This window comes from Staurois parvus, unplaced genomic scaffold, assembly GCF_062004578.1.
Source record: "Staurois parvus isolate SC_StPar_1 unplaced genomic scaffold, SC_StPar_1.0 ptg000350l, whole genome shotgun sequence".
Taxonomy (NCBI): domain Eukaryota; kingdom Metazoa; phylum Chordata; class Amphibia; order Anura; family Ranidae; genus Staurois; species Staurois parvus.
The window spans coordinates 3,615,288-3,640,392 of NW_028318146.1; the positions used below are offsets into that span (position 1 = coordinate 3,615,288).

The 25,105-nt window shown below is 40.6% G+C and overlaps 1 protein-coding gene across 7 annotated transcripts in view; it reads right to left on the bottom strand.

Moving 5' to 3' along the window:
• SHANK2 (SH3 and multiple ankyrin repeat domains 2) overlaps nt 1-25,105 on the bottom strand; it is a 791,629-nt gene that overhangs the window by 263,899 nt on the left and 502,625 nt on the right. Inside the window, exon 1 of one of the 7 annotated variants that reach the window (XM_089684602.1) lies at nt 11,555-11,964. The exons of the other annotated variants lie outside the window; for them this stretch is intronic. Coding sequence (XP_089540728.1) covers nt 11,555-11,621 — 67 coding nt within the window. The 5' untranslated portion in view covers nt 11,622-11,964. Of the gene's footprint in view, nt 1-11,554; nt 11,965-25,105 lie in introns of those variants that run through there. 7 annotated transcript variants of the gene reach the window in all.

Below are 25,105 nucleotides of genomic sequence, written 5' to 3' on the forward strand. Positions count from 1 at the left end.
TTTCTTTTTTGAGTTAAGAATACATACTCAAATAGACCTTTTTACCCAGAATTTAGTGTCACTTTAGTTTTGCAGCATTTTCCAAAATGTATTTGATCAGAATTTTTAATTGTATTTGTAAAAGGAAGCATTCCTTTTAACTTTCCACGTCTATATAGTTTTTTTTTTTCAGTACAGCTACACACACCACAACCCCATATTAAAAAGGATTAGTGCACCCATTTGTTAAATTTCTTTTTTATTCAATCTTAAGAGAATTACAAAAAAAGTAATAAAACCCCTAGGTCAGTTTCTGGAAGATGAGAACTAAATTTCAAAACCATCAGATTATCAATCACATTGAAAGATATGTGGATGTTTTTTAAAGGGACAACTGTGGAGGAAAGAAGCATGCCTGCTGAAGAAACGTAAAAAGGGATTTCGGCTCAAAAGATTTTGGCACCCTTTAGATGACTGACAGCTAAAAGTGATACTCTATATTGTAAACTTAAGGTTGGGAAATCTACATTGAACCTGGGTTATTCAGCCATAGTGGCGGTAATTAACATTTACTACCTGCTTTGCCCTATCACATTAATGGGTAATCGATGTAAAGAATTAAATACTGCATATATTCTAAAAGGATTCATCTAATCCCACACCCAGGACATAACTGACATATTGATTTCCTTTAGTGCCTCACTTCGCCAAACTGGAAGCAATATACTGGAAACCTTTGAGCTAATTAACAAGCAAAAAATTAATTACCAATCCTAGTCCTCCCGAGTTTGCATGTTAAATGTCTGCATTCAGTTCAGTGCCAGATAAAATTAAAATCTGTCACAGTCCAGTCTTCTGTCACACCACAGATCTGTAGCTGTTACTGCTGGAAAAGGGCTTTAGTCAAAATTATGAGCGTTCGTAGAATGGGTTTTATTGGTATCATGAGATAAAACTCATAATTATTTTCTTTAAGGGCTCGTTTACACCATACGTGCATAAAAACTGATGGAAACTGACGCGCAGATTTCACTTGCAGAGACATCAGTATACATCAGTTTTCATATGCGCTCCAATGAGTTTTATACATGTTGCAAATTCCTGCACAGAAAAAAATGCACGATAATTAATGTTGTGGTGTGAACAGGGCACATAGAGAACCAATGATTTTGTTGTGCCCTTGCAAAACGCGTGCAGAAAAACTGACGACACTGTACCACGGTGTGAACGAGCCCTAAAGATTACGGGGCTGTATTCTACATTCTTTAGAAATATTTTTGATTCTGAATAGCTTCATGTAAATAAATAGAGTTAGGGCCGCTCCACACCTTTGCATATTCATCTGTTGCGTTTTGTATGTGTTTTATGTGTGGTACCATTAACCAATGGCCGTTTGGCGGCTTCAGATGTGCCTCTTCATTCCGGGTGCACGCCATTTGGCGTGCTCCCGCACATGCGCCGTTTGCGGTAATGCAGAGCGGCGCAGCAGCGGGATCTGTCACGGGCCGTGCACCTCGGACACGGCCGATGACAGATCCGAGTACCGGCTCCCGTTGCTGGTACCATGTGACCTGCTGTGACCAATCACAGCAGGTCACATGACAGTTGTATACAATGGATGGCTTCATTCATGATGCCATCCATTGTATACTAGTGCCGAGCTGTGAATGGTCACAGCTAATCACATGCACATGTCATGTGATTAGCTGTGACCAAATCACAGCTAAGCACAAAAAAAAAAAAAAGCTGAATGAATCGATTTCATTCAGGTAAATGCTTGCTTATAGCAAAGTAAATCTTTGCTATAAGCAAACTGTGTAAAAAAAAAAAAAAAAAAAAAAAAATGATCACTTCCCCAAAGTAGTACAGTGTTACTATGGTAACATTGTACTACTTTGGTCATAGTAAAATATGAAAAAAAAAATCTTAAAAAAAATAAAAAAAAAATGTAATAAAAAATTAAATATAATAAATAAATAAAAAAAATTAAAAAATATATATATATATTTTTTTTTTTCATACTGTCACCAGTCAGTGTCCCTGTTAACCGCCATGCCAGTTATATGATGACGCTGTACTGCACTGGTGACAGTATGTAAAAAAAAAAATAGTGAAAATAATTTTTTTAATTTTTTAATTTTCCAAAAAATTATGACATAAAAATACAACTTCAAAAAACTCGCCATGCCTCTTATGAAGTACGTCGGACTGTCTACTCTGCAAAAAGGGGTCATTTGGGGATATCTGTACTATTCTGACATTCTTGGACCTCAAGAAATTAGATTGGCTGTCAGTACTTCAGGATTGATCAATATTCAGATCTATACCATAGTTTGTGAACTCTATAACTTTCCTACAAACTAAAAAATACATCCTAATTTGGGTTATGTTCACCAAAGACATGTAGCAGAATACATCTCGGCCTAAATTTATGAAGAACAATTATTTATTTGTAAACTTTTATAACAGAAACAAAGAAAAATGTGTTTTTTTTTCAAAATTTTTGGTCTTTTTTTGTTAATTTAGCAAAAAATAAAAACCCCAGCGGTGATTAAATACCACCAAAAGAAATCTCTAGTTGTGTGAAGAAAATGATAAAATTTTAGTTTGGGTACAATGTTGTATGACCGCGCAATTGTCATTCAAAATGTGAGAGCGCTGAAAACTGAAAAATGGCCTGGGCAGGAAGGTGTAAAATTGCACGGTATTGAAATGGTTAAAGATAAAGTCATATAATGGATTGTTCACTTGCAAGGTTGGGGGGTGGTAAAACCCCGCAGTTGAGTTGCGCTTTTACTGCCTTGCAGCTGTGGCAGGAGTTATCCCCCTGTTGCTTTCGGTGGGCACGGTGCCACCAAACATGACCCATTCGGGTGAGTAAGCTGCTTTGTAAGCACCCTGCAACCATGTGCAATGGATACAGGTACAGTGCGCTAGCGTGGGGATCAAGGGGTTAAAACAGGCTGTGGATAGGGGATACAACACCTCCTTAATGCCTGTTAAAAGCTAGCGTTAAAGAGGCCTAAAAAAGTAATTTATTACAATTGTATATTCCTTTAAAATGAATGATATGTACTTTATACAGAACAAACTTAAAAACTGTGTTGATATGAGCCTCCTGTCATTAATTGCACAGCAGAACTGGCAAAGAGAGGGGCAATGCTTAGAGCCAATCAGGTGTCCTGACAGAAAACATACAGACAGGAACAGAGAGTAGAACAATGTGTTGCTGCAATTTCATTGTCCAATTAGCAAGGTGAGGGTGGGGAGATGACACAACTGTATTTCTTAAAGTGTATGTAAACTTTAACAATATGTTTCTCCTATTTGCTTCATTTTGGTCTATTAAAGAAAAATTCCAGGTATGGTATAATTTTACATAGTTACATTGGTCCAGCATGGACCAATGTAACTATTTATATACCATACCTGTTTGATCATCCCTGAAAGCTGGAAATCATTGAAGTAGATCTCCACTTGCTTCCAGGTCCTGCGCTGTGGAGCCGGTCTGATAAGAATGCATTTGCGTTTTCTGAATGAATGCATTCTTTGGTTGAATGAAGTGGAGAGTGTTATTAGTCCAAGCTGGACCAATATAACTAATAAAAATATACCACACCTGGAATTCTACTTTAAGCCCGGGTTCACACTGATGCGGTGCGGAATTCACAGTGTTTTCTGTGCGAATTCCGCACCTTATCAGAATCGCACCCTGTTCATGTGAACTGATGCGGGTATGTATGTTACATTAACAACACCCTGAAATCGGTCTGCAAAACACGGTTCGGATCGCATAGGTGTGAATACCCATGCGATCTGATTCTAGTGCGGACCCAAAAAAGGGTCCTGCACCTTTTTGGTGCGGGACGATTTGAGCCATACAAAATGTATGGCTCCAATCTCACCGCACACAAATCGCATGTTATTTACACAGGAATGTGGTGCGGTTCCTGTGCGAATCACATGCGATATACCGCACCCCATTAGTGTGAACCTAGGCTAAACAAACAATTGAAAGCTTTTGTTATATCTATTAAAAAAAATTGTAAAGAAAAAACAACTGGCCATCCAGCAAAAAATCTTGAGGGCTGATAACTTCCTGTGCTCTCTGCCTCTGGAATGTTATCAGTTAGCATTGTTCCCAGCTATCTCTTTTCTCCATGACAGTGGGAGGTGTTATGTGGTCCTAACATAGTGTTATGTAGTTCTAACACACTCCCTGTCCTTGGGTAATGATGCTGCTCGGTATGGTTGTCCCCTTAGGACAGGAAGTGTGGTAATGGCAGGATTACCAGGTTAAAGTAAAGGAAACAATTGTAAAAAAGAAAACTAATGCAAACCACCACATCTAAGAACAGGTAAATGGCAGTACTAACAATTTTTGTTTTTTACGTTCAGATATGCTTTATCTCTAGCAAAGAAAGTGGTGGCACCCTCCTGTGATGTCTGGAAGAGGTGTATGAATCACAAAAATGTCTACACAGAATTGCAAATGTTTTGTATGTGGACTGCATATTTAGTTGTTTGTCTGAAGTCCTTCCTTTTAGAAGACCCATTTCCTGCACACCACCTCAAAAAAGTGTGTTTTGTAAAATTCTACACGCTAAGGCCTATTCATGCCATTGTGTTTATGCAAGTTGAAGGATCACAGCGCGCTAAGAGAGCACAAAATTAGTTAACTTTATTCTGCAAAGCTCTCCACATTTTTGGGCTGTGTTAAAGAACTGCTGCATCTTTTGTAAGTTTGGTAAAAACACGTGTAGGCAGGTGTAGTCTGTAGTCCCCAATGTAGGTGGTGCTTGACCAAAGGGGCAATGCAGAAGGAGAAGGAAGTCTTTGGGAACTTAATTCCTCTATGATTTCCTATGGTCAATTGGAAATAGCTGTCTGATTGAAGCTGGTCCATTCGTGACCATCTAGGGTGAGGGCAGAGCTTCTTTTAGCCCCTTGCCCCCCTAATTTTGCTGGCATTTGCAAAGTGGCTAACGTAGGGATACATTACCTGTCTTTCAAGGAGAGTGCTTAGTGCTAGGGAAAGGTTTTGGAAGAGTAGGGAAAGTGCAAGGACTACGCCTAACTCGTTGGATCATTTCCCCTATTAGGGTGGACCAGGCGAAGGCCCACTTCCACCCCTATTTACAGACACTGTCAGCATTGCTCATGCCACAGGATCACTGCTGTGAGTTTTGTATGTGGCACAGGATGGCTCAACCATCAGGCTTGGTTGTACCTTATTGGAACATTTTCAATATATCCAGTTCACCACACTCCGCCTCTGTGTGTGTTCTCTCCGCCGCCACACCACACTGCACCTTGCTCACACACTTGTTATATTATAGTCAATGGCAATGCATGGAAAAACGCAGTGAAAATGCACTAAAAACGCAGTATGGATTTTAAATAGTGTTTTTCAAATCAAATGTCCATATTTCCAACAAACACAGACACAAACTCGAAGACAGGAAATTATGAAAATTAAATAAAGAAAACACATGTAATATGCACGTAGAATGCACATAAAACCTGTCTTGTGTTGCACTACATTTTAAAATAACGCATAAAATAAAACGCTAAAAACGCATTATGGGCTTTGAGGAAATGCTTGCGTGGTTTTTTTAAGGAAATGGGACCAAAATCTCAAACGTGAACTCTAACTTATTGTTTAAGAAACCTAATTTGTGTGTATAATATGCACTAATTGGTGTTAATGTAGCAGCCATATTTACAAATTACATATGCAAGCTGTGCTTCATGCTTAGTAGTTCTGCACAGTGATTGTGCTTCACTGCTCATCCCAAATGTGTAAGTCTGTTGGTCGGGTCTGACGTAATTAAAAACAACACACACTTCATTCAACTAAATGAGCATAAATCAGCTGTGATTAAGTAAGAGACGCTGATCACAAGCTGATGTCAAGGCTTTTTTTTGCTTGGAGGAGGCTCAGCCTCAGGTACCCAGAGGAAAATATTTAGGCAGTGGGGCAGCGCATTGCAGCAAATTGTGGGTGGGAGGAATTTAAAACTTGAGCTTACGCATTGGGGGCACAGCAACATATGTCACGGTCCTGATATGCCAAAACATTTTATCTACTGTGTCACAAGCAAGAGTTCAACAAGGGTCAGGAGTGTGCAACACACAGGTCAATAGGCAGTACAATGAAAAACAATCTCCTTTCCTAAGCCAAAATTCCCCCAGGACATATCTCTTCACCTCCCACTAGTAAAAATCCCCTCCCCCCAGTACAGATTCTCCCTCCCAGTACAGATTCTCCCTCCCAGTATAGATTTCCCCCCAGTTCAGATCTCCGTATGTACAGATCCCCCTCCCTAGTACAGATCTCTCCATCCACGAGTACAACTTCCCCCAATACAGCTCCCCGCCCCCCTACATGATATCCACTCACCAGACCTGGCAATACAAAGTGAGGAGAAGTCCTCCCTCGGCGGTGTCATGTGACAGGAGGTAAGGAGGAGCTAAAGAGAGCCTTTCTTTACTCTGAACTGCTGATTGTCCTTGAGTTCTGATAGGAGGCAGAAACGGCAGCTGCAGTGCTTCGACTGCTGGGGAGTTTGAACCTCCTATATCCCCCTTATCTATACCCCTGGCTGATAAATATAGACACTATAGGGAGCATTTACAAACTTGAATAAAAAAAGTTTGGAGTGCAAATTGAATGTCCAGCAAAAAGTTTTTGCTAAGTTTTGCAGAAAGCGTGGAAGGATTAGAGCCCCGTGGAGTTTGTACTTCTATACAGAGATGAACCCTTTTGTCCTGTTCTCCTGACATTTTACCAGAAAGAAAGTAAAAGAATCTCTCCAACAGCAAAATTGTCAGCACCTGTGGTAGTGAGCCCTTGTAGATACTCAACTTGGGGTTCCCCAGGGCATGGAGTCTAAGCCTCAGCCTGCTTCTTCACCAGAGCCCCTGATGGTGGGGATGGACATGCAGCAAGCTGAGACCAGGTCGCGGCCCCCAGGTACGCCCAGCTGAGGATGAGGAGACTGCTCACGGGAGCAGAGTACAATGGGAGGAGACAAACGGAAATCCAATAGACTAGCCGAGGTCAGGACAGGCGGAATACAAGCACAGTCAGAGAACGAAGCCGGGATCAGTACAGATGTAGTCAATGCAGGATACACGCAATAGCAACACACAGGAGCTCAGACAACTAGGAAGTTGCTCAGGTAAAGTGGGCTAGACTGAGAATGTCTTATATAGACAAGCAAACAAGGAGGCGGGCCAGGAAGTGATGGAAGGGAAGGAAATAAAACCCAGAGAACAGCAGACGACGCCCATAGGTGAGCACAGACAAACACACATGTGAAAGGGATCAGGAACAGCATTGCAGCAAGGAGGTAAGAATACACAAACAAGAAACTGCAGGCTAACTTGTGACAAAAATAGACAGAAAATTTTTTTTTTTTTTTAATTAGGGTAAGAAATGGTCAGAACTCCTTTCAGATTTGTATTTCTGAGCACAGTGTGAAAAATGAGCATACCACATGTTTGCAAATGGTCCGATAGAAGTTATTACTGTATTCCTGGTAAAAAGCCACATAATAATTCCAAAGTTCAAAACTCCCTCTTAATCAGTGCTTGAGTGCTGAATGTAATAGAAATTCATACTGAACACGCTACTCCAGTACAGAAATTATTTATTCAGCAGTGTGGTTGAGCCCCTGAAACGCGTTGGATTTATTCTTGGACTTTTTATCAAGAATAATAAACTTCTACTGGATGTGTTGCATGCTTATATTTCACACTGTGCTTGGACTACTCTGAGGACCCTTAAAAATACCTTGTATAACAGAGAGCAGCCTTCAGGTACGGGATATCACACATGATCTACCCTTTTGGGCCCAGAATTTTCTGAGATCTTTACTTTTGTCTCTGTTACAGATTTTTCTTCGCTTGCTCTCTTGAGAAACCATTGTCACAGAGACTGGAAGTTAAGGCAAATCTCCTAAAATGGAATTCCATATGGCAGTGAAAACCCTGACAAGGTCATATTCATGACAAAGTGACCTGGCACACAGGTAACTGCACAATCGACATTTGGCTGCATTTGTTCCTGTGCATTCTTTTTGCTCCTAACTATACTACATACGGGTTCACTTGAGTATAAGGCCTTAAGTCCACATCACTTTGGAAACGTTTAACGGTTGCAATGGCTCACCTACACCCAATGTGCTAAATCAGAACTAAACCCTCCTATCGTTTACAGCCTAGGAATCTGTCATCTCAGCCTCTGTTTGATCTGCAGTTACCATGATGCTGCACATGTGATCAGTTATGACACCAGCAATTTGACAGCTTGACACTTTGTCAAGAGCACCAGCAAGTGTGACAATTATCATTCATGGAATGCCTTGAATGTCACGGTTCTGGGAAACCGTTAAATTAATGGATTTAGCTCCACTTCCAAGAATTAGAATCCGATCTAAACTTTAACATGCAAAAGTAGTTTTTAATATTTTCAAACCTGCAGCTTCCATTAAATAGTTACTGGTGATCCTGCCATGAGGGCCCCTACTCAAGCACTTCCTGTTACAGGATATTAATTGTGCTTCTCTTTTATCACCTTGTCATATGGGCATCTGACATTGACTACAAGTGGCTGTTTCCACCCATATTACACAGACATAGCCCACGGTTGTTGTCATTAGAAAACCTGCCCTGAGAAATGCCATGCACCCATCACTGGATTACATGTAGACAGGAAGTGGCTGTAGAAGAGGCTGCAGTAAACCAAAAGCACTTAGATGCAACAAAGGGTTAAAAAAAAAGGTGAAAACTAGCCTTTTGTTAAAACAAATAAATGGACCAAGTGTATGATACACCATGCTCTGGCAAACGAAATGCCATTCAGTTAGGGTTTACATCTACTTAAAGCCACTCATGATGGAAAAGAGAAATGTATAGTGACACAGCTCTCTGTAACATCAATGACAATTGATGGGCACCAGAATAGCAAACTATGTAACGGGTGCATTAGAATGCTGTAATTGGCCTTCTGCTACAAATTTAACAGATAAGACCTCTTTTTAAAAAATAAAAAAATCTTTACAGAACATTCATCTGTGTGCCATCAGTCTTTCCACAGCCTATAATTTCATGCCAAAGCCTTTAATTATCCCCAGGATGCTGGGCATGAGGCTGGGAAATGAAGGCGCAGCCCCTTCTTTGACTAACGGCATACATACACTAACAATGGGCATATGCAACAAAATAAATAGAACACAATCTGACGTCTAACTAACCAAAATAGTGGTGCTTGTTTGTATGTGTATCTGTTATTTTAATTTATTTTATTTCTTGCCCTGGATTGTGTATGTATTTGAAACCCTTTTATGGTATTTTGTACTTTTTTACAGCTTTTTTTGAAAACAAATTCTTCAATAAATACAGATTGAACATAAATAATCAAAAGAGTGCATAGCAGAAAAAAAAAACAAAAACCTGAAAATCCATATTATTTTCATATCAGTCCATTAAAATTCTTAAATTCTTCTAAAAAGGAATGACTTTATTATATATTTTTTAATTTTGTCATCTTTTAGAGAAAATATTCATATGCATTATTTTTTTTCAGTAAAATTCATTATTTTTTTAAAGGCAGATGACCAATGGAACTGCGTCAGCAGCTGTAAAGGAACAACAAATCCCAGGATTCCCACTGCAAATGCACCTTGGCTGGAAAGCACTAGGCTACCTAAGCATATTTAAATGATCTGTCCACCCAAAACAGATTTTCCATATTAGTAACAGATATCAAATCAGTTACTGGTTTCTTTAACAAACCAGGATTCCAGCTGTGATATATTTATACTTGGATTCCCAGACCCGCCCACCTTGCCCATTATGAAGGGTTCTTACCCTTTCAAATGGATTAGTATGCAGAGGTCAAATCATTTTGCATTCATATCCTACAGAAACCAAAAGGAGAAGTGCAGTGCCAGGACAAGGTTCATTAGTATCTATGGCATAAAGGCCAAACTGTACCTTCCTCCATAGAATATCATCATAAGATGTGAACACTTTAGCAGTATGGGTTACAGGTCTTGCTCTTTTTTGCACCCCCCACTCCTGCCGAAGCACCCAAGGCGGCCTCCTCTTCTGTGAACCATTCAGCAGGCCTTGGAAAAGTGTCTCAAAGAAGCATAAAGAGAGGCTAGTTTGGAGAGTTATAAGAAGCAATGACTTGCCTACTCTGGGTGAAACGATAATTAAAAATCTGTCAGTTTGGTGGAAATCAACACGATTTACTTTTAGGGGTTGCCAAGGCAAGAACTAATTTAAGACATTTCGGAAAATATCAGCAGAGTAGTATATGGGACACCAGTGGGTGCATTAACACATCTGCATACCTCCCATACCTGAATAAAAAAAAAAAGTTTTGGGAAGATCTCTTTTAAAATATAGTCATCTTTAAGTTTAAAAGACAATTTAAAAGTTTGCACATTGCAGAGCTCTTGTTTATGTAGCAGAACTTGTTAAGCATGTTTTTATTGGGTTATTTTGAAAACAGGACAGTGACGCAATAGACATATCTTCTGGAGATCCAGCAGAACTCTTTTGCCAAGTGGAGAAGATGAAGAATATACTTTAAATCTGACTAGTAGTTTCACAACATCCAATATTGAGGTATTACAGTTGTTCTCCTGACCTTGACTGACCCACACAAACTGTCTCGAGAACGGTGATCCTGGGCCCAAGCGTGACCCTTTAACACAAACACAAAGTGAGCCTGCAGTCGGCAGCAGAGAATGCTGGGATGTGTAGTTCTAGGCCCATACAACCTCCTATTTAAAATATAATTAGACTGAAAAAAAACCCCCCAAAAAAACAAAATGATGACAAAGCACATCAGAATCATGTGCTAAAAACCAGCCCCAAGCAATCTTTATATAACCCAATCTGTTGTCCTCCCAATGACCCGACTTCTCATCACCGGCATGGTGTATTGCCAGTCACAAGTATGCCAAGGCACACACAGGTCATTTAGAATAGCGATCACCTCAGTGCAGATGACAGCTGCCTGTCTGTCTACCGACAATGCATTTCAATCACAGGGGCGAATTACTAGTCATTTCACTGGCAAATAAACGCATGTTGCTGGGAAAAGTAGCAGAGAAAAAAAATTAACAGGAAAACAGAGAAAAGGGGCCAAACAAATACTTGACATTTTAGTTGTAAATATATTAATGCTGTCAATACACTTATATACCACAACTTCACCCTTTCAAGCTACTATGAGCACGGAGCTCCTACTTTTTGCTGCATTTTTCCTTCGGTTATCCTTTTTTATTTCTCTTTTTATTTTTTGAGGTTATACGAATCTGGAGAATATGTTGGCATTGTATAAAACAATAATCAAATACTTAAAGAAAAAGCAATCTATCCTTCTATTTTATACAAATACACTCACTGCATACATGTGAATGCATATATATGTGTATGAAACATCTGTGTTATCTATGAATATACATAAAAATAAGTAGAGAGCTAAGCCTCTTGCATCAGTCACTGCCGTCTATACAGAGCCCACAGTCATCAGACACACAGCCTACAGTACCTCCGAAATGCACTTTCTTCTTGAATTTCGAACTCTCAGCCATAGTTTCCACCCCAGATGTGACCATTTCATATGGACCCGGCCGAAACAAACATTCCAAAAGATGTCCTGTCCCTTGAAGCACACATTACAACATCCTTATGTCCCCATTATCTTGAGGTAAAGTTTTTAGGTCCTGAAACATCCGCACGGGAAGAAAAAAAAAGAAGCTTCTGATCCTCTTTTGTGTAGAGAAGAAAAATAAAATATATAAAATAAAAAAAAACAACCATAAAAACATGCAGCAGAGAACATGAGGTGCCGGAGGTTTTTTTTTTGTGTTTTTTTGATTTTTGGAAGAGGGAGGCCGGGTGGTGAAAGAAAAAAAAGCCAAGGAAGAAGAAATGTGTTATTTTACACAAGTTGTAAGCTCGGAATAAGGACCACGTCGCTGTGTGCCCACACTCTAGCAACGAGTTCTTTCTCTGCTGTGTGTTACCATGGAAATGCATCAGTCACTAATCGAAATAAGTGCGGGTGAAGGACGCCTGAAAACCTGGAGCAATTACGCATGCCATTAGGGAGGAAAAGAAAATGATTCAATCCGTCTATTAGTTACATGGCAGAGAAGGCAGTTCAGCTTTTTTTTTTTCCCTCTTTACACACAGAGATCAGTTCAAATATTTATTTTCATCCCTGTCACCAGTTTGCCTTTGTTGTGCTATGATAAGATAATTGTGGTGATCTTGTGGATAGTCAGGAAGTGGAACACGTATTTCCTTCTTCCCCCTTTAAATCCTGACCCAGATTGCAGAGCTCCCAGAAAGAGGCTCAGCAGGAATGTAGGAATATGTAAAGGAACCATTAAGTCTTACGCAACCAGTAATATGTTACGTTTTTAATATTTGACAAATAGTAAGAGGAGTGTAGAACCCAGCTAGCTCAACCTGACATTTGAATAGCAATGCCACCCAAAAATGGCATTTTAATTTTGGAAAGGTAGCAATTATCTTCATCATCCACTGGCTTCTCATACACTTTATGGACTGAGGTCAGGACTCGGTGAAGGCCACTCAAGTTCCTCAACACCAAACAAGCCAAAACATGTCTTTATGGAGCTGGTTTTGTGAACGAGGCACCGTCAAGCCAGATTCACAGGCCTGGGCCTTCCCAAGCTGTTGTCACAAGGCTGGAAGTGCACAATTGTCTAAAATGTCTTTGTAGTGTATGTTGTAAGATCAACAGTAGCCTTACCTAGAAACACTTAAAATTCAATAATTTGAAGGGTTTCTACAGAATTCTGTATACTGCACAATAAGGAAAACCCATCAAGGAGTGGCACTCCACAATGTGCGGGCTTGAATATACAAAAAGTGTAGAAAGATTTAATGTGAATTTGTGATGCATTTGAGTTTCTTCATTGTTACTTTGAGTTTGCTTTGCATTCCCACAGATTTGTATAGAAAGAAAACAAGTTCAGATGCCATGTCTAGGTGTATCAGCCCTGGTGGTTGTGACAGTTGGAAGATCTCAGTCAGATAAGAAGCCAGCATGTGATTCAAGTTGCCATCAACCATGCAAAAACTAAACAAGCTGACCTTTATGGCATTTAAAAATGGGAATTTTGACACAAAGATGGCTTCACTGGAATCCCTTAGTATAAAAAAATAGCAGGTTCAGTAAAAAAAAATTATTATCTATACAACTGCCAGGGGCAATCTTCTAGGTGCCCTATGCTTATGCTTTCCATTTCCCCCTGCACCTATATAAAGCCAATTCCGCACAGACGAGTTCACCTGGTGTGTATCATTCACAGTGGAGATGGTGTGCCTCTATGAAATCACCATACATGCCTGATTCCTGTAGATGGCGCTGGCTTGCTGCAGGGATCATGCATGCCTGGTGACCTTGCAGCTGCCAGTGACCATGGTTAAATTTGGTGGGGAGTCACACAGGTGGCACTGGATGCCAGGACGGCATTGTTCAAAAATTCTATTTCTATACCATTGAAAACTGCCATACACATATGAAGCCCCTTTCTTCTCAGCATAATTATTTACAGACTGAATGCATATTATTATTATACAGTATTTATAAAGCGCCAATAGTTCGCTCAGCGCTGTACATTACAAAGGGGGACAGAACATGTGACAGAACAATAACAATACAATGCAAAACATGAGGGGATTGAGGACCCTGCTCTTTCGAGCTTACAATCTAGGAGGGAGGGGATGGTGGAACAGGAGGAGATAGCTGTGGGGGATGGAGTGGTAGGAAGAGTGGAGGAGGTCGGAAATTAACAGGGGGGTGGGGTAGGCTTCCCTGAAGAGATGGATTTTCAGGGTGCACCTAAATGAGAGGAGAGTAGGTGATAATCTGATGGGTTGGGGCAGGAAGTTCCAGAGGATGGGTGACACCCTGGAGAAGTCCTGGAGGCGGGCATGGGAGGAGGAGACCAGGGAACTAGAGAGAAGGAGGTCTTGTGAGGAGCGGAGTGTGCGTGTTGGGCGGTACTTGGATATTAGGTCAGTGATGTAGTTCGGGGCAGTATGGTGGACAGCTTTGTACGTCAGTGGTAGGATTTTGAATTTGATCCGTTGCGCAAGCCAGTGGAGGGATTGGCAGCGGGGGGTGGCGGAAACAGAGCGGTTGGAAAGGTGAATGAGTCTGGCAGCCGTATTCAGGATCAAGCGGGCATAGCCAGCGACGAGGCAGGCCAGTGAGGAGGGAGTTGCAGTAGTCGAGTCGTGATATGATGAGGGAGTGGATGAGCTGTTTAGTGGTTTCTGGGGTTAGGAACGTGCGGATTTTGGCGCTGTACGTTGAATTTATACAGTTTCTCTGATTTTAGAATATAAATTATTTGAAATGTATAGTGAGTCTACAACTCCACTGAAATCTTTCATGCCAAAATCCTGACCTTGCAGATTGCACATTGGCTATTTTGTTGCCACTGTTCCATTTTTTTTTTACTGGCCAATATCATTTCAAATATTGACCGCAAAGAGCAGTGAGTGATGGAACAACATAGAAAATGAGCAAGAAGTAAAGCTTTGTCTGTAATAAACAACTTTGGTTGCTTTCATGCACACGTATAATTACAATATATACACAGAAGAATAGCTTTTTAAAAGAATGAAGAAAAGCTGGCACCATAGAAGCCACTGTGTCACTACTGTGTTCTGTATTAACATAGAGGCTGGCTGATGCAGCCATAACTAGAGGTTTAACACACTTGGATAATAAGATTCTGCTGAAAGTCGTAGCTCTGCAAAAAAGAAAAATAGGACTGAGTGATGGGACTGGTTTATTTTAAACAGGACATGAACTGTGGATGTGCCTAAAAAAGGCAAGCAAAGGACAAAGGTGTAGTCACCAGTGTTGCCCCTGTAGGCTCTCTGAAGCTGATCTTTTCCCTATTACCGATTTTGCAGGCCTTGCTGTGCACGGTGTGTCTGTGTAGAGAGGATCAGGGCTTTCCTTCCACATGTCAGATCTAGCCCTGGATAACTGGTGGGTTATTCTTCAAAAATCAGCAGGATTATTGCAGAAAGCTCAGATCCAGAGAACAAATTAGGCAAAAGCATTGCAGGCCCTCAGAGGGTATAGCTTTCTCTCTAGCAAGCAGCACAGTATCACAGCACAATATCTCTCCAGCACAGCAGCACACACATCAACCAAATCCCACTCCAAATCTCGTGAGACCAGCCGTGCCTTAAATATTCGCATATTGCAGATAGAAGATTATATGGTTTAAAGTGGTTTTACACTTTTGCAGCGAAATTGGGATACCACTTGTTGTACGACCTCATTCACATTGCCTAATCCGCTGTTTCTCAACCTTTTTTCAGTCAAGGCACCCTTTGAAATTATGGACAGTCTCGAGGCACCCTTTAAAATTCTGCACAATCTCAAAGCACCCCATTCTAAAATGTAAAAAACTGTTCTGCTAGTTTTACATAATAAAGCAACACCCACACATGCAGTACACCCAACATTAGAGGTGATTTATTCTTCCAAAGCAAATATACCTTTGCACACTGGTACCAACTAAAATTCCAATGTTTATTTTTACTTTCTCTTCCTCACTCAGTTTATATGACCCTAGTGCTGATGGAGAGGGGCAAAAAAGGATTCTGTGGCACCCGACATCATCCTTATCAACTGATGACATGTTTCGGTGTTATGATGCCGGCAGATAAAAGGTCATAAGAGTGCACAATGAAAACCTGTGGCTGTGTATACACAATTTTTGGGCATTTTTAGGTATATTGCCAAGGCACCCCTGAAGGAATCCTGGTTGAAAAAGGCTAGCATAATCATTTAAAATTGCAGCTTATGTTTTTCAGACACTTGGGGGTTTATTTACTAAAGCTGGAGAGTCCAAAATCAGACTCCCTTCTGCATAGAAACCAATCAGCTTCCAGGTTTCATTGCCAAAGCTTCATTGAACAAGCTGAGGTTAGAAGCTGATTGGTTTCTATGCAGAAGGGAGTCTGATTTTGGACTCTCCAGCTTTAGTAAATAAACCCCTTTGTTTCTGGAAACCTCAGCAATACTACTCAGAAAATACTACTTAGTTCTGTTTGTTTTTGATAGGGCTGCACAGCAGTTTTGCCATAATTAATGCTGTTTGTACTGTACTGGCAGATGTCATCGTATCGGTTGTAAACTAGATTTGAACACTGTACAAAGAGTTAAACATTTAGGTTTCTGCAATGAATGTTAACAAGAGGCTGCTCATCCTGTCCAAAGTCCTCCTATTGGGACAGATCACACTTGTTGAGAAATGCTTGAAGTCAGTTATGATACCTTCTTACAAGAAACATCTAAAATGTAAGAAATCTAAAACAAAAATTAGGTGTGCTTTATGAAAGGGACCATAATAGGGTTGCACTGATACCAATATCAGTGCCGATACTAAGCAATTGCATGAATACTCGTGCTCGTGTAAATGCTCCGATACCTGAAACTGTTACCTTAGTGGTGCACTTTGAGCCCATACAAAATTAATGTGCTCAAATCTCACTGCAAAGAGTCACATGATTTGAACAGGAATGTGTTATGTGATTCCTGTCCGAATCACATGCAGTTTCACTTTGAGTGCGGCACAATTTGAGCCATTCATTTTGTATGGGCTCAAATCGCACTGCAAAGGTATCGGTAATAGGTATCGGCGAGTACTTGAGCATAAGTACTGGTACTTGTACTCGTCAATAAAATAAAAAAGGTAAAAAGCGCAACCCTAGAACATATAGCAAACATATAGTGGGGTTTTCTAACCTTTGACTGCAAAAGTGGAAATACACTTTAAGGCAGTGGTTCTCAACCTTCCTAATGCCGCGACCCTTTAATACAGTTCCTCATGTTGTGGTGACCCCCAACCATAAAATTATTTACCCAGTAATTATAATTCATGAGTGTCGTTTTACCTCCAATACTGCTGCTTTCAACACAGTAGCTGCTTTTAACAGAGTAGCTGCTTTCAACACAGCAGCTGCTTTCTACACAGTAGCTGCTCTTTACACATCGGAAATATGTGTTTTCTGATGGTCTTAGGGGACCCCTGTGAAAGGGTCGTTCGACCCCCAAAGGGGTCGCGACCCACAGGTTGAGAACCACTGCTTTAAGGCATATTTGGATCTAGGCACTAAAGTTGCACTGCCATTTAGAGGAGGAATTCAAGACAAAAGGTAGATGTTCATTAATAAAGCAAATCTTCACTTTTTTAGGCTAGGTCCATTTAAGTATTTTCTTTTGCAGGGTTTTTGTTATTTACCTTCAAGGATAAGTTCACCTTTAGAACATGTTGCATGTTCCACCTGTTTTTAGGGTGGAACATATAACATGTTCCATTGCCGCAGCAGCGTCCGCCCCCACCCCCAAGAGATAGTACAGGGAGAAGTTTCCCCGTACCATCTGTCAGATTTAAAAACAGCGCGGCCGCGCGGGGCTCCACCCACACGGCCTGCGTCACTCACTGACAGTGTTCTGTAAATGAGTGCCTACAAATCCCGGCAGCCTTAGCAGCTGTGGGCTTGTAGTTTTCAATGAACTACCACGGCGCTGTGGAGCGCCGTGGTAGTTCATTGAAGCTTCCTGTCAGTATATCTGCTTGCTCATACATCCCATACGGCAAGCAGATATTCTGACAGGTCTGCAGGAGATCTGTATGGCATTAGCGATTTACTAATTGCTGGTGCAATGCTTTACAGGTTCCTGTGGATAAAAATAATAAATGAAAACTTTTTTACCTTTATTATTTTTGTCCAAAAGGTGAGCTTGTCCTTTAATGTTAAGCAGGCCATAAAGAGATCAAATCTTGGCCAGTTCAGCTGGGGACTTCTGAGATTTGATCCATCTATGGGCAGGCTGATTGTACCAAAGTCAATCCATCGATCAACTTGGGTACAACCAGCATGTCAGATTTTTATCATGCAATTATTTCCAGTGGCTATAGCCACTAGTAATAATCCAGGTAGGAACGGCTCACCGCACCTACCACTCTCCCACCCCACAATAGCTCTGAAAGAAGGAGCCCCCCATCAACACAGTCAGTGTTTGATCAATCGATTTTCACGTCATCTATGGCCTGCCGTAATATGGCGATAGGGTGGCTTTAACGCTCATTGATAACATTATACAGTATAATCCATCTGATCTGTTTTAAATGTATACCTAACAAAAAAACATCCTATACTAAGACTGTACTATACAAGAATATGTACATTCTTTATATGGAATGTTGATAATGTATTTTGTACCCTAGCCCGATATTCTCTTTTAACAAGTGATCCCATCAAAATCAGGCACTGCACAGCTTTTTACACAGTCAATTAGATAAATGCATGCTACCCAATAAAGCACTGTAAGGACCCCTGCATGACTAGTGACTGCCCTGTGACCAGAGGAAACTGCTGGGAATGTCAAGATATGCCTGTACATCAGTAGAAGTGAAAATTACTCAAAAGATCAATGACTTTACTTTCTTTCTCTCAAGAGACTGACAATCCTTCACTACTGACAAAGTTGTCTGTGTGTTTTTGTGATTAGAATAAGACTGAGTGGCTTCTGAGGACACACTTTAGGCAAGAAACAAACTCACACAGCATGCAAAGCACCTTCAAACAGTCGTACACTCTGGTTAAATAACTGTTTAAATAAAGCTTGTGTTATGAAAAAAAAAATCTTCCTTTAAAGACATTCTTTAATGTTGCTACCTCTGTGCACCCACTGCACATAAGCAGCATTGTTTATGTTTTTATGTTTAGGAATCATTAGTGTGCAAAAACACTCTATATAAATACAGTATCTATAATAAAACAAATATACTTATTTCTTTTGATTTTTTTTTATATAACTTGCACTAGAACAGTGGTCACCAAACTGTGGCCCGGTGACTGGATGAGACCTTTTGCTTGCTTTTATCCAACCCTTGGGGCAATATTTCATCCTCTGACACCAACAATGGAGCATAATTCCCCCAACTGACACTAACGAAAGGGTACAATTCCACCCAATGACACCAATATGGGGCACAGTTCCTCCAAATGACACCGATGATGGGAGCACAATTCCTCCCAGCGACACCAGCATTCAGTCGTGTGAGCATTAAGTGTTTTCTATCTTCTTCTGCAGGGATAGCTTTATGAACACTATAAAGACAAAGTTTCTTTAAAGAGTTGTTGTAGCTCACTAACATACCTGGCTATGCCAGCATCATTGGTAGCTGCCCTGGATAAGGAAAATAGTTGCTGAAGCCAATAACTTTGCAAACAGCAATAAATGCTGCAAGATTTCAAATGATAGGTGCAAAAGCTAATAAATGTTGCTGCAATTGCTATAACATTCCGTACATTGCCAAAAATGTATATCAGATAATTGTAAAAAAGCAAACAGTGTGGAAGAGCAAATAAAATTCTGATATACATTACCAGAGGGCTCACCATCAAGAGGAAGGAGGCCCTGATTTCCCTTCAGAACTTTGACTATCACCAGAGTGATCACCAACAGGAGAAACTAGGCCCTGACTCCCCTATATTGAGTTTTATCACTAGAATGATCACCAACAGGAGGAAGGAGGCCCTGATTCCCTTATATAGAACTTTGGTTATCACTAGGGGGATTACCAACAGGAGGAATGAGGCCCAGACTCCCCTATATAGAACTTTAGTTATCACTAGAGGGATCACCAACAGGAGGAAAGAGGCCCTGACTCCCCTATATAGAACTTTAGTTATCACTAGAGGGATCACCAACAGGAGGAAGGAGGCCATGACTCCCCTATATAGAACTTTAGTTATCACTAGAGGGATCACCAACAGGAGGAAGGAGGCCATGACTCCCCTATATAGAACTTTAGTTATCACTAGAGGGATCACCAACAGGAGGAAGAAGGTCCTGAGTACCTTATATAGAACTTTATCACTAGAGCAGTCACCAACAGGAGGAAGGAGGCCCTGATTCCCCTACATAGAACTTTGGTTATCACTAGAGAGATCACCAACAGGAGGAAGGAGGCCTTGATTCCCCTACATAGAACTTCAGTTATCACTAGAGGGATCACCAACAGGAGGAAGGAGGTCCTGACTCCCCTACATAGAACTTTAGTTATCACTAGAGGGATCACAAACAGGAGGAAGAAGGTCCTGACTCCCTTATATAGAACTTTATTTATCACTAGAGCAGTCACCAACAGGAGGAAGGAGGCCCTGATTACCCTACATAGAACATTTAGTTATCACTAGAGGGATCAGCAACAGCAGAAAGGAGATCCTGATTCCCTTTTATAGGACTTTTTCACTAGAGTGATGAGGTCCTGACTTCCCTATATAGGACTTTATCACTAGAGTGATCACCAACAGGAGGAATGAGGTCCTGACTCCCCTATAAAGAACTTTGGTTATCACTAGAGGGATCACCAACAGGAGGAAATAGGTCCTGAGTCTCCCTAAGAACCCTTTTGGTTAGCTGTCTCACAGTTTGCCATATCATCAGTCAGATGCAAACTTCCAAGTCAGGTTTGAATCCAACTAATGTGTGCCAGCCGTTCCCAACTTGTCTCGAACTCAGTACCAATTACAAGAGTTCTCTCTATCATGCTTCAAATCACATCAAGCCACCTCAGCCTACAGCTGTTTCACATGCTTACCGTTTGCATTATCTGACTTGATAATGCATGCAATAAGTATAAGAAACAGCTGTAGGCTGTGGTGGTTTTGTGACTCGAAACTTAAAGAGGACTGTAGCTGCTTCTGGATGGAGAACTGCACTCTATTTTTATTTTATCACACGGCAATGCACATTGTGTGTTGTGGTACACTGTCCAACAGGTGTGCTCTGCAGATGAGTGGGGATATCATTTAAATTGATTCTTCAAAATAAATGCACCTCAGATTACTAAGTGTGCCAGCATGCACTGTAGTAATGTACACGTTTTACTGCACGTTACGGCAACAAGGTGTTGTCCTAACTGGTCTAAGCACTGTAGGAAGATCACCAAAGTGGACGAGAAACTCATGTTTTCTCTTGGCTTCACCACAAACCTCTGAAGGGTCACACTTTTGCTGCTGCCTATTCCCATTCTTTACTGCCAGTAAGTGCACATTACTACTCATTTTGGCCATGTGGATTCTCATCTGCTCCCCTACTCTGCAGCATAGCTTTCGATATAGAACCACTGGTACATATATTGTACACATATACTTTTTTTCATTAGCGATGCACCGATAGATTGATGGTCGAAATTTATCGGCCGGAAATAGTGTTATCAGTATTTTGTTGATAGGGGAAAAAATGCCAATAATGGACACTGAAATACGCAATTTTGCCACATTTTTTAATGCGTTCTTGTGAATTTTTTTTGGCCAACTTGTTGCTGGGCAGATTAAAAACAGTTTGTGTTTTGTCCATTTTGCAGTGCGTTTTTTGAAGCATTTTGCGGTTATTGAATTTTTTTGGGGACCAACTTGTAGCTGGACAGATTAAAAATGCAAAATACATCAAAAACACAACACTTGCATTTTTGATGCATTTTCAATGCACTTCATGTCTGTTTCACACCAGTGCAGTTTGCGTTTCGTCTGTTTTGCAGTGCTTTTTGCATGCGTATTTTTGACACATTTTTTGATTGTTTTTTAATTTTTTGGCCAACTTCTTGCTGGGCTGATTAAAAACCGCAAAATGCATAAAAAATGCAACACATGCATTTTGTTATGCTTTTTAATGCATTTCAGGCCTAGTTCACACCAATGCAGTTTGTGTTTTGTCCATTTTTGCATGCAGGTTTTGATGTGTTTTTTTATGTGCTTTGTGTTTTTTTTTTGTTTTTTTTGGCCAATTTGTTGCTGGGCAGACTACCGCAAAACATGTGAAAACGCATCAAAAACACACTACGAGCATTTTCTGCAGCATCTCCATTAAAGTCTGTTAAACCAAAAATGCAACGTTTTGCGTTTATAAAAGTCCCTGACCCTTTCCAAAAATGCAGCAGCTGAAAAAAGCATAGATGTGAACGTGTCCCATAGGAAACCATGTTAAATGGGCTGTAGTGCATTTCTGCAAAAAGCCCTAAAAAACGCATTGGTATGAACCAGGCCTTAATGGGGAGGTGCAATTTTGGTTGTATTTTTTGTTTGCCAAATATGCACCAAAAATGCGGCAAGCAGGATGCTTAACACCGCAAGGGAAGCGTACAGGACCAGTGTGAAGACATACATTGAATTTAAAGGGATGCATTTTTCTTGAGCTTTTCTTGTGCCTTTTTTTTTTTTTTTTAATGCAAAAGCGCCGCAAAAACTGCTCAATGTGAAAGCAGCCTATTGGCCGAAAATAAATTCATATTCAACTAAATTCATATTAATTAATCACTATACAATGATATATATATATATATATATATATATATATATATATATATATATAAAAGTTGTCCATTTCAGATTCGGCCAAATGCATCCTAAATTTTCGATTTCGGTCCAAGAATTTTCATTTCGGTGCACCGCTATTTCTTATTTTTTATTACACCGTACAAATATATTATGCAGGTAGACACGTATTATCCTCTTGGATAATTTAGCATGTGCCTCAACTCACCCTGAATAATGGTGTTAGCTGTTACCTTCTTGCCTTCCCTGTGTCCTTTGATTGGAAATTCTATCAGTTAGCACCTACACAGCCCCTGAGACTGCCAATCACAATGAGGTGGGGAAATTGGAGTTCTGACACTATCTCAGTGGTGCTTTCCGCTAAACCTTTTCTTCTGCTGGCGGTATCACTGTTGCCCTGGAACCCTGTGCACTGTCAAGAAAGTACATCCAGAGCAGGCACAGTACAAACATTGGCCTGGATCCATAAGTAGTAGGCGATACATTACATTATCCCTCTCATTACCAGTATTGTCTGCTTGGAAAAGCCTATGGAAAATATTCAGCTGACTGCAAAGAGAACAGTGGTAATGATTTGATAGCTTCGCTTTACATACTGATTTAGCGGCTGTAGCTTTACCCATTAAAACAATTTTTGCTAATTATTGCATCAATTCCAGCTCATCAAGCTTTGAGGATTCACCCAAGTACAGTCAATAATTTTAGTTTGTCTCTTATTTCAGAGCCGCAGGGCCCACTGCGATGACCGACATTCCCCTGTGCTTCAATAAACCATCTGATAATGCCTTGCATTAACAAAGGTGGAAAATGAGAAATATAAAATATCCAGTCACAAATATTTTTTTTGCTAGATTTGGGCAGATCAATTCACACAAATAGGGAAAGGACTGAGTCCCAGCAACTTTCATTTCCTATGTTTATAATACAGCTATGTGTTCCACAGGCTTTAAAAAGTACACAAACCACTCTCTCCATACCCCAGAATTTGGGGTGTTTTGAGGAAGAGGTGGGAAGCGACAGGCACTGTCGAGAGCAGCATTTCTCAAGAAGGTCTACGTTGCTGGCCGCTGTTGCATCAAACTCATATCTGCCAGATGGATCCTGTTTGTGTTCCCCCAATGGCTATTGTTGTGACAGGTTCATCTCTGCCTCTCAGTGCCTTTAGTGTTCTGCCGCTGGCTACCTTTAGCTCAGATTAATCAACCTAACAGTGCCAATTGAATTACAATGCCTGAGGTCATCTATCAGAGATAGAAACGTACCACTGGTGACTCAGGTGAGACGCATAGAATGGGATGGGATAGGAAGGTAATGCCACTGCGCACCATCGCAAATGTATTTTTGCGACTGCATTCTTGTCAACAAACAACAAGCACGTTTTACATTAACCACTTGCCCTCCAGAAGATTTACCGCCCTTCCTGACCAGGCCATTTTTTGCGTTACGGCGCTGTGTTACTTGAACTGACAATTGCGCGGTCATGCAATGCTGCACCCAAATTACATTTTTCTTTTTTTTTTCCATGAATAGAGCTTTCTTTCGGTGGTATTTGATCGCCTATGCAGTTTTTTTTCTTTTTGTGCCGAGACCCGGTGATTCACAGCCGCGGTAGGGAATGGCCGCGCTTACCCCCTACCCGGAAATTCAAAATCACGTATATATACACGTGATTTTGCACACCTGTGCCACCCTGTAGCAGTACTTCTGCTATAGGGCGGACGGGAAGAGGTTAAAAAAGCTTAAAGAATATGTAAACCCAACATTTCATATTCCTGATATGTGCTTGCTATATCATGTACTTCTATACAAAAGTATCCTGTTCTCTTTGTTTTACTTCCTTTGTGTGAAATCCCTGGTGTTCCTGCCAGTCGCTCTGCTTTCCTACTAAAAACGGACCACACTAGGCATGAGAGCACAGCGTGGTCATTTCTCTAGCAATGTTGAAAACTCAGCCTGCTATCCTCCAATTATCAGACTTCTGCCGACACAGACCACTCTGCACAGCCATTCACTGAGAAGATCAGTATGTTGGTCGTTCTCCTCCCCCAGCTCCTTATGAGGATTAGAACAGAGGGTATGTGGTCACTTATAAAAAGTGGGAACAAAGGGTATTTATAAAGTTTTTTTTATATGTATACGTTAATGTTTGGCCTTTCATTTCTATTTTAAACTGAATGGGTTGCTTTCAAAGGTGTTGGTTTACTTTTACTATTGATTCTTTTATTTATTATTATTGTGATAAGTGGATGATCATATAATGTGCCACGTAATGTAGATCTAAAACTTATGTAAACGTCTGATCCAGGGTATACAGGTTGAGAAAGTCTGAGCAAGAGAGTGACCTTAATGTAGCATCAAACGATCAAAATGATTTTTAACTTACTGCACTCTAAGCAACCACTGAAGAGTTCTCCATTAAATGTTTTATTTGATGTGTCCATAAACAATTACTTAGTTTGCTAATGACCACTACCAGCTTCAAGTCATTCCCCAAACTTCCTGTGGGGAGCTCGCACACAGATTAAATTACATGTATACTGTAGATCACCGGGTACAGCACAGGCTTCAACCTGTGGACTGGGGGGGGGGCGGCTTTCTGCCATAGGATTTGGGACTATGGGGTTGATTTACTAACATTGGAGAGTGCAAAATCTGGTGCAGCTCTGCTTAGAAACCAATCCGCTTC